Source organism: Polyodon spathula, chromosome 10 (assembly GCF_017654505.1).
Source record: "Polyodon spathula isolate WHYD16114869_AA chromosome 10, ASM1765450v1, whole genome shotgun sequence".
Classification (NCBI taxonomy): domain Eukaryota; kingdom Metazoa; phylum Chordata; class Actinopteri; order Acipenseriformes; family Polyodontidae; genus Polyodon; species Polyodon spathula.
The window spans coordinates 45,268,866-45,283,845 of record NC_054543.1 but is presented as its reverse complement, the minus strand read 5'-3'; the positions used below and the strand labels follow the sequence as shown (position 1 = coordinate 45,283,845).

The 14,980-nt window shown below is 39.1% G+C and overlaps 1 protein-coding gene across 2 annotated transcripts in view; it reads left to right on the top strand.

The window, feature by feature from the left end:
• The first annotated feature begins 1,768 nt into the window (after positions 1-1,768).
• Positions 1,769-14,980, top strand: part of LOC121321413 (tomoregulin-2-like) — a 62,011-nt gene continuing 48,799 nt past the window's right edge. Inside the window, exons 1-2 of one of the 2 annotated variants that reach the window (XM_041260344.1) lie at positions 1,769-2,423; positions 7,392-7,501. In XM_041260344.1, the coding sequence (XP_041116278.1) occupies positions 2,180-2,423; positions 7,392-7,501 (354 nt within the window). In that variant the 5' untranslated portion in view covers positions 1,769-2,179. The remainder of the gene's footprint in view (positions 2,424-7,391; positions 7,502-14,980) is intronic. The other variant, XM_041260342.1, reaches the window with a different exon arrangement.

The window sequence follows — 14,980 nt, the reverse complement described above, 5'->3', positions numbered from 1 at the left end:
TAGAGGTGTGTGTATGCGTATGCATGTTTGTATGTATATGTGTGTGTGGCTGTTGATCCGGCCCTGTGTATGCTCATGTTCCGCATAGAAATATAATTCTCTATGTTCTCTCAATGTAAAGCATATTCAAAACTTGGTAATGAATGTGTAACATTGTAAAGCATATAACTGTAAAACATGTATTATTAATATTATTATTATTATTATTATTAATAATAATAATAATAAACTATGGTAAATGCATAGTCTAACTGTGGGAAAATCATGGGAAAACTACAAAATGACCATTGTAAATATAGTTTGAAGCTGTTTTGTTAACTGCTGTCATAGGGAAGGAGAAAGAGGGAGAGGCAAATATAAGAGTGGGCTTAGTGGAAAATGTTGTAGGCCTTCGGGTATTTTATTTGCTGCACCTGACACGTGTGCATGTTTGCGCTTTCGTCACTAAGGATTTGAATGTTATAGTGTGTGTTTGCTGCTGCTGCTGCTGTTTTTTATAGCGGCTATCATTTTAAAGTGACTCCTGTACCGTTTCACGCAGGGGCTGATTCACTTAAATACGATATAAAAGAAATATCTTCACATCAAACTGAAGAAAATGTAAAAAGGTACCAACAATTAATTAAAAAACGGCAATTATGCCCAGTTAGCAACTCATTTAACATCACTGTTTTTCACTTAATTGCAGTTTTATTGTTGTGTTTTGTATTTATGTTTTCCCTTACTGGTAATTAAACAAAAGTAATGATATGAACCTGATATGTGATATGAACTGTAAAAACGAAGCCAATAATAATAATAATAATAATAATAATAATAATAATAATAATAATAATAATAATAATAATAACTGTCCATGTTTGTATAAGCACTGAATATATTCCTTTCTTGTATTTCAGTAACAATGCAACTGTTTTTACAATGTCTAGTTTAAATATGAATATTTAAACATGTCTACCTCAATGGTGGATCTAGTAAACGTGATTTAAAATAATGTGCACTCGCCTTCAAGACCCTGGGTTCATGCTTTTTAAAAGAATGCAGTCTGTCACATGCGACGTGAAAAGAATTAATTGCATTTTGGAAATTCATGGTAGTGGATAATAATAATAATAATAATAATAATAATAATAATAATAATAATAATAATAATAATAATAATAAATAATCCGTTTGTACTCCTGCGATCAGTATGTGGTGAATACCAACACCCAGCGCGTATCGATGCATGTCCGAGAGCGAGCGGGGCTGCCGGAATGTTCAGTCACTTTCATTAAATTGAAAACGAGCGTTTTAGATCGACTGATCTTCCTAATGTTCATAATATGTAGCATGAGCATACTTGTGCATGAGTGTGTGTGTTTACGTGTGCGAGAGAGAGAGAGGGTGGATATACAGCGATATATGCATACACAGCAGAATCACGACAATGTACAGCATCAAAAAAATGCTGACCATGGTCTTCATTTCTCTTTTCTTTAAAACAAATGCATTCCTTATTCTCCATATAAATAGTCGTGTTATTATTATTAAGACACTCCGTACCTAAATCCCAAACCGTCGCTGACAGAGTAAGTGACAGCTAGCTTGCATGCTCTCCTGCCTTCACCACTGAATACACTAACCAAAAACCAAGAATTCAGAAGCTTTGCAGCAGCTCCACAGACCTGCATCCCTCTCAGCCAATCACATCTCACTCTGCCTGCACGCACCCTCAATCCCCACGGTCACGTGACCATAGCCAGCCTGGAGCCCTTCTGCTCTGGTTGCGGTGAATCAGATTAAGCGAGATTCCGAACGAAGGGAAGAGACAGGGAGAGACGGCGGCGTTTAACTAACTTGCTGCTCGAAGCACAGATACAGTTCAACTTCAAATGCAGAGAGAGTAGGCTGTGCATCCAGCCTCTGCATGGCGCTTTCCCATAGAGGAACGTACAGCAAGACTTCGCCAGTTTGGATTTATTAAGAGTGCATGGTATATATGTAATACTCCCTGTCTACTTCCCTACCCACCTCGCCCCCACCCTTACCCTCGCCCCTTAAACACCACAACCCACCTACAACACCTGCCCGGGCGGATCATCCTCGGATGGGGCTCGCTGTCTTGTTCGGAAGATGCTGGTGTTACAGCGGGGGAGCTCAGTACTGCTAGGACCGGAGTTGTTGCTGTTTCTTCTGCATGTCCCCGAGTTCTGCCAGCGCCGCTTTTATTTTGGGGGCAGGCTGCTGGTTTGAAATGAGATTCTTCACAGCAGCGGCGGCACTGCCGGAGCCTTATCACGGCCGGCAGCGCAGCAGGACACTGAGCCAGTGGCTTTTGAGAGCGATGGTAACGTTTGTTGCAACCTTACCCGTGCAGCAACTTGGCGCTTTCCCTACCTCCCTGAGCGATTGCCAAACTCCCACAGGGTGGAACTGTTCTGGTAAGCGGCATATGTGTAGCTTTCTTTCTTTATTTTCTATCATTTAATCTATAAAGATACTGCGCCAACGGAGACACAGAAAGATGGGATTTACACCCCCTTCCAAAATGTGTGATGCACTGAATATGTGGATTTGCAGCACCGGGCATGTGATTGTATGTGCTTTACTTACGATGTTTTGTGTAAGATTGTGATTTCATGACGGACTATGGTCCCCTGAAAACGGGCTACACACTACGCTACAGTTAATAAATGAGGGTTTACTGGTGAATCAATTCGGTGCAGTTTTTAAAACAGCCTGACCCCTTCGCGGTGAGATGGTGTTGGAAGGCTGCCACTGTTTGCTCACAGATCAAATCCTCGTTTTAGGGGATAACCCCTTCTATAGCCCTTCACCCGTGCTGTCTGTCGTTGAATTGCCCAGGTTGTTGTCAGTCTCTGCTGTTTCCACTGAGAATAGTAGCACCCGCATTTAAAGTGCTGGTCACAAAAACAGATCGCTTTTCTTTGTCAGAGCAATTTGAGTGTAATAGTTTCTGTGTCACGTATTTAGATACATACACGACGAACAGTACAGAGGATAATTACAGTAATGATAACAATAATCTATATTAAAAATGCAGAGCTGCATACCAACAACAAACATAATTGAATGAACGTTCTGGATTTTGTTTGTTTTTTTCAATTATCATGAACTGTTCCATAAATCATTTTCATTTATGGAATTGACATCATCTTGGGATTGCTAATGTGCTGTATGATATAACTCTTAGTTAGATGTAGCTGGAATGTATTCCCTAATTGGGTTTGTACTGAATCCACTTTTAAACCCAGAAAGCCTATATTTACACCCAGTGACGAAACTGAGTGGAGAGATAGCATTGCCAAGCTTTAGAACTGCATGACACATGCATTAGATAGCATAACAGGTGCGCAGTGACGCTATGGAGCCGTACTTTCACATGCTTCTTAATCATGACACTATTAGGGTTATTGCTACTGTTAGAAAAGGTTCCCCAACCCCCAGCCTGTATGTGTACCGATGTCCTAGCCGCCTGGCTATTTATTTTATTATGCCACAGAACCATTTTACGATAGCATCCACTTTCAACCAATAACCGCCCTGCCTCCGATATCGACACAGTAAAACAGGTTCTTTCGACTCTATAAAAAGTTATAGCAGCAGCAGTAAAGCGCATCCCCGAGTGGACACCTTGTAAATCAGAAGATTTGGCTTCTGTCGTTTATTTTGTAGCACATAAAGGCGCCGGTGTACCGGTACTGTTCTGCACACTAGCATAGCTCAGGGTTTGCAAATTAACATTTAAAACACGGCGCTTTGTTTTTGGAAAGTCCTTCTGTCGTGTTAAAGGCAGCACAGATTATTGCAACATTGCAGCATGATTCACAGTTGTTGCACACTTTGAATCCAAATCGTAGTCAGTTCGGGCAATGCAATACTGTTCGCCCACCTGCTGCACTCAGAGCTGCGGAATTCAAGAGTTACTATCTTGATAGATCCGTGCTTATTAGAGGTGTAGTAAACCAACCATCATGTTCATTTCACACAAAAACACAACGCCTTATTTTCCATCTACATGCTTACTGCAGTCTTCTGTACATTCAACAAATGATACACACCCCAAACTGCACATGTAAAACTGTAATTCAGTGTTCTGGTGACATTGATAAAGCGCTCCCGCTAGTGCTCTTGTGATGTATATTTCACCAGAAACCTTCGATAGAATTACAGCCATAATAGCACTGTTGGGTGACGGTGTACATTATTATTATTATTATTATTATTATTATTATTATTATTATTATTATTATTATTATTATTGTACCTAGGTTGTATTCATTTTCAACGTTCGGAGCGGGTGTGAATTTTTGATTTTATTGTGTAGTGTTCTGGAGTTTAATAGTGCTATAGCTGCAGCAGAGCGGGGTTATAATGCATTGATCACATTCAAGAGGATTGTACCTAAAATTCGTAGCCAGGGAATCTTATTCAAAATTTGCTGATAACAAATGAACTGTGAGTGTTACCCATACCTGTTCTGTTACCAAGACGCGATATGAAACGGGCAGAAAATAATCTGATTGTGAACTTATTAACACTGGATAGCGCTAGGGAGCCTGCGGTTTGAGCAATTCACTTTTGGGATCAAGCGAACCATAAAAATAGACTACAGTTATGTGATCAAAATAGGAAGCCAATTGCTTGATGTGTTTTCAGAGTGCATCGCCTGCCACCAAACATTTGATATATGAGGTTTAGTCGCTGGACCTCTAGTGCTGTGGCATCTTCCGTGCAGCTGATCGAGAGGCACTTTTTTCCTTTGCTGTCTTCCACGATGACGCTTTATAAAGACAGCGCTTTTTATATCTAATTTACATCGGGATCTGGTGGAAATATATTGTCTAGTAATGTGATGTCCTTTGTGTTCTCCTGAATCTTACCAATTAGGTCTCGATCAGAGCTGAGTGTTACTAAGAAAACCTGAAATATGCATGAGACCAAATGGATCTGCATTCCACCGCTGTAACAATGAAGTAGCTATTGGAGAAGATTGTAAGTCACTGTGCTGTAGAAATAAGAATGGGTTTGATTTGTGCCTAATTGTGTACAATATGCCACTGAGAGTCTCGGCGTTACCCGTGTAAGGCTATTATTGACATAGCGCCTCGTTAATATTTTATGCCTGCCGACTTGTTTTTATTTAATTATTCATTTAAATTCAAGAGAGAATCTTCTGGTTGGCTTTCTTTTCCTGTAGAGGTGTTTGATATAATTGTCTAATACACGTTGGCTGAGGAGTTGCTATTAAGTTTTGAAGGCTCTTCTAGTCTAGAAACAGCAGCTACATAACAACGAGATTCTTAAAAACAGATTTCGAACAATTTTCTTCAAACAGCTCAGGAGTTAACGTTTTTTTTTTTTTCTGAATAGGTCCCCAACTTAACGCACGACTATTGCATTATTATTATTATTATTATTATTATTATTATTATTATTATTATTATTATTATTATTATTATAATCACGGAAGCCTTCAACGTGCTGTATCAGTGATTGCACACCATTTGTATTTGACTTGCAGTATGACAAAAAAAAAATGTCACTGACAATTTTGTTTAATGTTTATGAAAGGGATGTAAGTTTGAATTTAAAAAAGAAAAGATAGCACCCTTGTAAACGGAGCACTGAAGCAGGTGTTCCAGCCCTGCTGTGCGGCGAGCAGTTTCACACGGTAATAGATTATTATGTGGATTCTTAAAATTGACCGTCAGAGTCAATTAATCACATAAACAAAGGGGGCTTAGAAGCAGACAAATATAAACCGAATTAGAATTTTTTTTAAAAATAGTGTACCCATCAGTGCTCATCCAGTTCCTTCAGGTAGTAGCTTATATAAATGATGAGCCACAATGTTACATTTGGTTTGTAGAACCAGGATACATTCAGCTGGGATACCATGGACCATTCCTCCATTCTTTAGTAAGTCCTGTTTTTTTTTTTTAAATGAAAAGCCAAAAACCTTCAGTGTCCTTAAGAAAACCTGAAGCATATAATTTAGTTATAAATCCTTCTAAGTCCTTAAGAGAACCTGAAATATAGAATTTAGTTATAAAACCTTCTGAGTCCTGAGAACCTGAAATAAATAATTTAGTTATAAAACCTTAAGAGAACCTGAAATATAGAATTTAGTTATAAAACCTTCTGAGTCCTGAGAACCTGAAATAAATAATTTAGTTATAAAACCTTAAGAGAACCTGAAATATATAATTTAGTTATAAAACCTTAAGAGAACCTGAAATATATAATTTAGTTATAAAACCTTCTGAGTCCTTAAGAGAACCTGAAATATATAATTTAGTTATAAAACCTTAAGAGAACCTGAAATATATAATTTAGTTATTTGGTTCAAGTCAAGTAAAATTAAGAAGTGTTTTACCCGTAAACACTTTGAAAATATGGCCCCATAAGTTATATATGCCTGCCATAGTAATGTAATTTATGGTTACCTCTGTATCTTGTTGCCGTGGGTACCTTGGTGTTTCCAACCAGATCCATCCTGCCCTGGTTACCTTTGATAGATCAGCTTGCTGAACTGCCTAATATAAACATTTTAATGTGCTGTGTGAAAAACATGACCCTTTTCCAAAAAGCTGACGTGTCTTTTTCAACTGTTGCATTAGTCAGAGTTTAAATCTGTGTTGCCCAGGTGATTAAAAAATGGGCTTGTAACCAGGAGGTCTGTGGTTCAAATCCTGGCTCCCTCACTGAGCAAGTCACTTAACCTCCTTGTGCTCCGTCTTTCAGGTGAGATTGAGATTGACTCTGCAGCTGATGCATAATTCATACACCCTAGTCTCTGTAAACTGCTTTGGATAAAGGCGTCTGCTAAATAAACAAATAATAATAATTGTTTTCCATTACTCTCAAGAAAGTGGAATAAAAGTTATTTTAATACAAGTTCATTCAAATACCGTAGTCATTATCCATTGCATTGGTATACTGAGATAACGCATGGGTCACTGCTTCCACATTTTCAAACACATTACAAGCTTAAAGATATACTTTGTAGAGTTTTCCTAATATTTAATTTGCTACGTGTTTAATATTGTATTATGTGTGTTCAGTATGGTCATAGGTCATGGTTTACCTTGCTTGATAACTATTCCAACAAAAATTGTTTCTGAAAAGACTCTTCAAGGCTGCTTGTGGAGAATTGAAGCAGGAAAACATACCAGCGCTGTGCTATGCTGAGTCATGGGGAGTCTTTTCAGATGCACGATTGCTGGTATATTGAATAAGCTTGGCAAATAATGATCTAAGTGAGAAAATGAATTGAATGGATTCAGGGCAGTTCTGATGTGGTCTTCGCAAACACTCTAGAAAAGAAACCTGCTCTTAGTTTAGACCTCGCTGTGACCCTACTCCTTTTTCTTTTTGTGTTTGAGGTTTTGATGACCGAGATAACGACCTGTTCCTCTGTGACACGAATACGTGCAAGTTCGACGGGGAATGTTTGCAGATTGGAGAGACTGTGACATGTGTCTGTGAATTCAAGGTAAGAAGAATCACTAATTTTGCTTCTCTGGGAGTGCTACTTTTTTTTTGTTTAGCTTTGCATTGACATTGTGGCTGTCATGGTATTAGCAACTACATTGAATAATAATTTCCAGGATTTCTGCCAAGTATTTATATCCTGTTTACTTTATATGTAATTATTTGTTTTCATTCATCATCATTGTATTGAAAGTACTGTACACTCAGGTCTTGAAAAGAAAATCACATGTGCCAATCCATTGTAGGCACATTCGATTTTGGCACACGTTTATTTATTGGATAGTGGTTCTCCTGCACCATTCTGACAGTCGCATTGTGCTTGCATGTAAAGCTACAGTTCCTAAGGCTTGCAGCCACACAGACTTGATATAAATCAGATCTCAAGTGCTAAGCAGAGTTTGGCCTGATAAATGCTGTTATTGGATGGGAGATTTTGTACATCAGGTGCTGCAGTGGATTAACTGGTGCTGGAGGGTCCTCAAAGAGGCGCTGGCATGAATTAGGGCAGCTGTAGTAATGGACAGGGCTTCTGTTGAGAATGTGGCTTAGCAGTAGGACAGAAAGTCACTGGGGAAAAAAGCTAAACAAGCTATCTGTTGACTAATACTGCCAAGGAGGGCATTTGTTCTGCACTAGAATTCAGTGACGTCGATGTGTCACTTTTCTGTATAAGCAGCAGAGCGTGGGATTCATAATGAAATATTCTGCAAAAAATGTGATGTGGCTGAAAGGCTTGCAGCATGATTAGAATACCCGCAGAGTGTCGCTCAAGTGAGCTCAGCCCTCAAGGTGGAACAGTCTCCTAACGAAGATGATCTGACTGAGGTCTAATGCAGCAGGAGCCCAAATCAAATATAATTAACAACCCTATAATCTTGCTGGGCTAAATAAACCCTTCACAGAATGCGTTCAAGCTGCTAGCCTGACATGGAAAGGGTGGAGGATGATTTAATCTGGGTAACATTTATTTACCAGTTCTCATACATTGGATGTTTTTGAGCTGTTCCTTTCAATTGTATACCTTTCTCCTATCATGATGCACTGTTCATGTTTAAGCTCTGGTTTGCTTTGCTGAAGGAGTAAGTGACACTCTAGAAAGATTGTATTGTGTCTATTCTGGGGCACCCCTTTTGAGGAAGATGAGAGCAAGAGATGCTTCTCTGAGAGAGCTGTTTAGACTTAGCCCATTGCTATCTCCCATGAATATTGCCCAACAAATACAGCATAGCTGCTATGCAAAGGCAACAGCTGGGGCTCTACAGTTACGTTTTCCAAGAATTAGTTATTGCTTTGTTATTTCAATGTTATTACATTGTTATTACACAGCAAATCATTCCCTGTAAAGAGCTGCCAAAATATAACAATCCTTCTGGTACTTTCTCCTAGCCTGAGTGAGTTATTGACCCCTTAATAATGTCACAGAACACAATGCAAATACAAACAAGACGTCTGAAGAAGAGGGTTACTATTAGGATCTGCCGCTTTTACGATCATTAAAATAGCCCCCATGGTCTTATAATAACTACTCTTTTGCTGCCCATGCCTTGAGATATATGGAAGCCAGTTTGCTTGCGGTTTCATCATACAGAAATTATATTAGTCAGTAATTCTCTACCAAGGGCAAACCATGAGGGTGATTTCTATCTGGGATTCATTTATTCTAGGCTAAAAATATACAGCCCTATTCTTAGTGCCATTATCTAAGGAGCCCTGTGTCAAACGAAGCATATTGTCTAGCACTTGTCTTCATATGTCTTCAACCACATCTTTGCTTTAGATGTCTGCTGTATAGCCCTCTGGTTACTCTGGTCATTAATAGCTCTTTAATTGAAAGGTGTATTGTAATGTGAACAAGCAAAAGTGAAAAAAAGAAGAAATAAAGGCTTAGTTGCATGAGATTGTCTCCAATAACGCACTACTGTAAGCCTTCTTTTGTAATTGACCCAGAAAAATAAATAAGAATTATCGCTACAACATATTTCCTTTCTTAGTAGTTTCTTAGATGTTTTATTGAAATCAGTCCAAGCCAGGGTATTTAGAAGTTATCTTCTCTAGCCAGGAAACTCAAATCTAATAAACAAAAAAAGAAACCTGTGTTATATGCTACAGATGTAACATTTTCATCCATTTTTTTTTAACATTCTGTTGTTACGTTACCATCAAAGGTTTGAAGGGCAGTTAAAAAATGTGTTTGAAACTTCAGAATGTTCCTTTCAGCATAGCCTGTACCAAGCCTGGGTGATGAAACTGGCTCTTTCTATCCAGGCACTGCTGTAGCTCGTCTGAACCTAACCATGCTGCTCTGACTCTTGTACTGATTCTGCCTTCTTTGCCCAGCCTAAAGTGACATGAAGCCAGTGCACACACCTGACAGGGTAAAAGTTTTGGTATACAATGGAGAGTTTATCAGATTATAATCAAATGCAATCTGAAACATAGGGAGAGTGTGAAAGCAGACTGCAATCTGAAACCTCTATAAGGGACAGTGTGACAGCGGACTGCAATCTGAAACATAGGGAGAGTGTGACAGCGGACTGCAATCTGAAACATAGGGAGAGTGTGACAGCAGCCAGGCAGACTCCATCATTGCACAATGGGCTCACTTCTTTTAAGAAGGACCATTAACAAGTCAACGAAATGAACGCAGCAACAGGTTCAAATTTAGCACTCTCAATGACAAATAGTGTGCAACTGGCCGGGAGAACTAGTTGTTGGTCGGAAACCAGGTACTGCCCGCTCTGTAACTGCAGCAGGTTAGCAGAATCAGCGTCAGGACTGAGGGACACACAGATTCAAGTGATAGAAATGGAAACAAAATGATGACAGATAACATGACCCAAGGGAAATATGTAAACAGAAAATCATGCTGTTAGGGGCTGAACAGCTGGCCTGGATTTCCCATTGCAAGCTTGTTTAGTGCTTATTTTGTTTTGGTGCAGTTAAACAAATGAATGCAAGTCCGAGCAGAGGCACTCTTAGTTTAACCTTTGACCCCAGGTTGTTATCCTAGTCCTTCCAGAACTTGTGATCAGAATGAAAGGTTCCCATTTGACTGTCAGAGCTGCTTCATTAGATCTCAAGAATACAATCTGCGCTAGTGTGTCATGAAGATTAGATTTCAGAAAAAAACTCCAAACAAAACAGAAACATCATTCCGGAGCTTTACGAATCAGTGCAACCAAAAAGCAATTTCTTTATTGTATGAGTTCAGCGCCGTCTTTAAGCTAAAATTAATGAGCTGGCAAAACCCTTGATTTTCTTTCTATTTCATTCATACACGTTTTAAGAGTATTATTTAAACAGGCAACTGGAGTAAGTGAAGTATTTTATCATCTACACACAGGGAGATGAAGCATGAGCCTGCACCATGGACTCAGGAGCTCATTTTCTTGCTGGAAATATTGTGTCTGGTATCGATTCAGAAATGTAGAAAACGGGATCTGTAAAGTCAGCACCATTATTCAGGCAGAGGCTTAAAAGTCTTTTTTTCCCCTTTAATTGTTCTCGTAATATGTTAAATGTTTATCTATATATATTGATAACAAACATAAGCTTTGAATGTCATGGATGTACACTCATTTATTTCTGTTTCTATTTGATTGTGACTGTGATTGTGATGTCATTCACCACATACTGTAGTTGATGATGTAATGATCTACTATTCCTTTCTATTTAACCCTTTAGGCATCCTGGTCCTTGTTTATTTATACACATTGTCTAATGACATTTTATCTAAATCTACGAATTTTAGGTCATTCATGTTCTGCTTGTACTTTATAAAGTGCTGAACCTCCTCATACACTATAGTTAAAAACAGATTCATGGTCAAGTGACACCAAAAACAGTATAAGGATAACAATGCAATGAAATCTAGGAGCGGTCTCTGCCCTGGATGGTTTTTAACCAAGCCTGTATTGAAAAGGAGAGGTTTACTCCATATAAAAGCATCCGGCGAGCTGAAAGGTCATTCAGTAGTAAAGTGCATGTAAGTGCACCCAGGCCTTGATCCAGTCCATTTGTCAGCACAGGTTGCGGGGGTGGGATTTTAAGTGTCAGGGAGGGGAGTTTAAATGCCTCTGTGCTGTCAGATACTATTACAGCAAGGAGCTTTAGGCTGACAGTAAAGTGTAGTAACCTGATGCCAATGATTGTTAGGCCAGAGAGCCTTATAGTGGGATGGAGTGTCTGGGGGCCTGTTCTTTGAAAGTGTTTGAAGCAGACAGGGGGTGGAGCGCACAGTATCCCTGTTCCATGGAGGGTATTAGCACTGATAGTGAGCCCTGAGTAGTGCAGAGCAGCCTTGGTTTGGTAAGAGTATCGGTATCAGCTCTGAGAACAAGGCAGAGAAGTGCCTGTAAAAGCTTTATTGTGTAGTGGAGATAGAGCTGGATCAAAGAGCCTATGAGAATTAGAGAAGTGCCTTAGCCATCTGCTTCTGCCAATATAGTGCTTTCAGGAGAACAGAGAGCTAGTCCCACCTGATAGATCCAGGAAACAAGGCCATTATGTAAAATTCAGCTCTGAGTAAGGCTATAACATTTTCAAGAAAAGAAAAAAAATGTACTTTCTGTTTTTAAAATTGTTATCAAATGGTTTTATGGAATACACACTGTCCAGCATTCTGAATTCAAGCTGACATATGCTCAGACTGTTGTATCTCTATCTCTTTCTCTTCCTCCTTCAGTATCTCTGGCCAGGACTATAGGATTTCTGTCTATCTACATAAAAATGTCAGCCATTCTCCTTCTAAAGAAAACAACAGAGATTTGGGCCAAAATAACCAGCTAAACATTCATTGTATCTTGTCATTGAAGTCGAAATCAATTCAAACTGTGTTGCTTTCTTTTCACGGCCACTGACTAACCTTAAATCATATTAAGAAGGGCAAAGAAAAGGTAAACATTTTTATTTTCTTGCATAATAAAAGCAAACTCCGGAACAAAAACCATGCCTGTATCCTCTTCTGGGAATGTTCTTAGAATACACAGGAATTCTAAATAACAATAACGTGGCTGCTAAGATGTGTTGTTTTTGTATCAAGTTGCATTCCTTGTAAGAGTGCCAGATGTATGAACAGCCTCCGTGTGTAATCTGGCGCTGCAGGGAGTCATGATTTTCTCGTGCAGATTGACTTGGCTTGTTCAGCCTCGACTGTGCTTGTTAAACAGCTGTTAAAAAATAAGGCCTCTGCGGGAGACACAACTTTGCAAAACTCCACATCTAAGCAGCCAAAGCCTTATTAAAATGGTCTCCAGGATACCATGGTAAAAGCATAGCCAAGTGATGTAAAGCATAGTAAAAGCATAGTTAACAAAATGTGGCAGCGCTTTGTTTTGCATGAATAAGTATTTCATTGATCTGCAGTTAAATGTTTATTGCGGTTCAGTTCCATGTTAATAAGCAGCCTGTAGTTATGCAATGGGGGTTCTTGTGTGTGCCCACATTTAGACTTCACTGATATACTGTTGTTTCCTGCTTTGACAAACACATTCAAGTCTTAACAAAAGAGCTGAAGCACAGACTAGCTTGGTAAATATCACATGTGTGCAGTTCAGCAATGTCGATGCCATGGTTTAGCCAAAGCATAGTACATGCAGAGTATAAAAAAGCTTAGGAAACGTCAATCTTACTCTGCTGGCACAAGTTTAAACAGACATGAAGATCCTGATGAGATCTTATCAGTCGAATGTTTATATATGACCACCACTAAGGGTGCACACTAGTAATTTCTTACCCCCCTGCAACAGTGAGTTTGTTAAAGATCACATGTGTTAAAGTAATCACAAACAGATGCACACAGTTCTAGCAGTTAATACAATAGGACCACCAGCCAAAAAAAAGTTAATTCCTTTAGAGATACAAGACCATGGTGCAAAAAAACTTTACTCCACTCTTTAGGAACCACAACGCTTAAATAAGCATGATATCTCAGGTTGTTATAATAGTCAATGCTGTAGGATTATACAGAGGAGGAGCAATGCCAAAGAAGAAATAATGACAAGTGTGATTGTCTGGCAAGCTGTGGAAGCATCGTAAAACCCATCAAAGCATTGCACTCCCGTGTGCCTGTTAAGCAGTACCCATGCACTGGAAAATACATCTGGCCCAATTTAATAAGCTTTGCTGCAGTGCAAGAGAAATGCTAATGTTGTAAAACTGGTGAAAAACAACGTGAGCGCACGTAGACCCACTGAAATGATCATTGTGTTATATTAAGGACTGCAGCAGAAACCCAATGAAACTTACAGGAAGTTCCGTTCAGTCCCGGCGGTTAGGATTCTCCAGACAAGCTCAAAAGAGCTCCAAGCCAGGTACAGGCTGATTCAGAGAAAGAGGATACTAACTCAATATGGGAGCAACAGAACTACACTCAAAATGATTTCATAAAGTATAAAATAGCAAGAAGTATAGTAGAAAAAAAAAAGAATGGCATTTGAAGCTAATTGCTCGTTAATGCATTAAGCCCATTATTGTAGGAACCAAATGAAGGATACAAATAATGATTTTTTTTTTGGTTTGTTGTTTTGCTTTGGAAACCATTGGTATTGCTGAGACAAACATTTGGTTAAAATGTGTATATTATATAACATTTCAGCTGATAATAAATTTTTACAAATTGATTTAGATTTTTAGTAGTTTTGTCTTATATAATGACATATATAATGGTAGATAATGTCAACAGAAAGCAGTGTGTTGCTTATGTTTGGACTGTGCATTGCTTTTTATTACATGCTGGCTGGGGGGGGGGGGGGGGGGGGACACGATACAACACATGCATGGACCTTGCAATCTAGCACAGGAATGTTGTCCAGACTGCAGTGTTATATGTCGTGATGACCATTCACCAGGAGGGGGAGCTAACTACAGCCCCCCCCACCACCCACGACCCACCACCCACCACCCACCACACACACACACACACACACACACACACACGTACTCCAGCGCAACCCATTAGAACATAATGGTGCAGAATACATTTAATACATCACTGGCTGAATCACTTGCATTACAGTTCTGATTAGTATTATTATTGATATTAATTATTGTATCTCTGTAAAGCATCACATCCGTATATTCTTGGGGACAGTACAATTTTGTAAGCATATTGCAAGCCTAGCTACTGCAGAGAAGTACTGTAGGGTAAAGCAGAGTTTACACTAGTGGAAAAGCACTGTGAGCTTTTTAAAGTGGTATTTTAATCCTGCTTTGATAAGCTTCTTTTTGATTTTTATGATTGATTATTCAGATTTATAAATGCTATTTTAATGGTTTCTATTGCTGCTTTCACCTCATAATTTGATAGAGCTGTCATAACATTGAATGCCCCCCCCCCCCTCGTCGTTGGCTTCATTTCATTAAATCAGCGGTGGTCCTGAGTCTGGCAGTCCTGCTCATTAGTCTCTTTACCTTGGGTTATCCAGGCATAAAGTGCTGTAAAGCAAGCTATTTCCTGGATCACAATGTTTCAGCTTGTCTT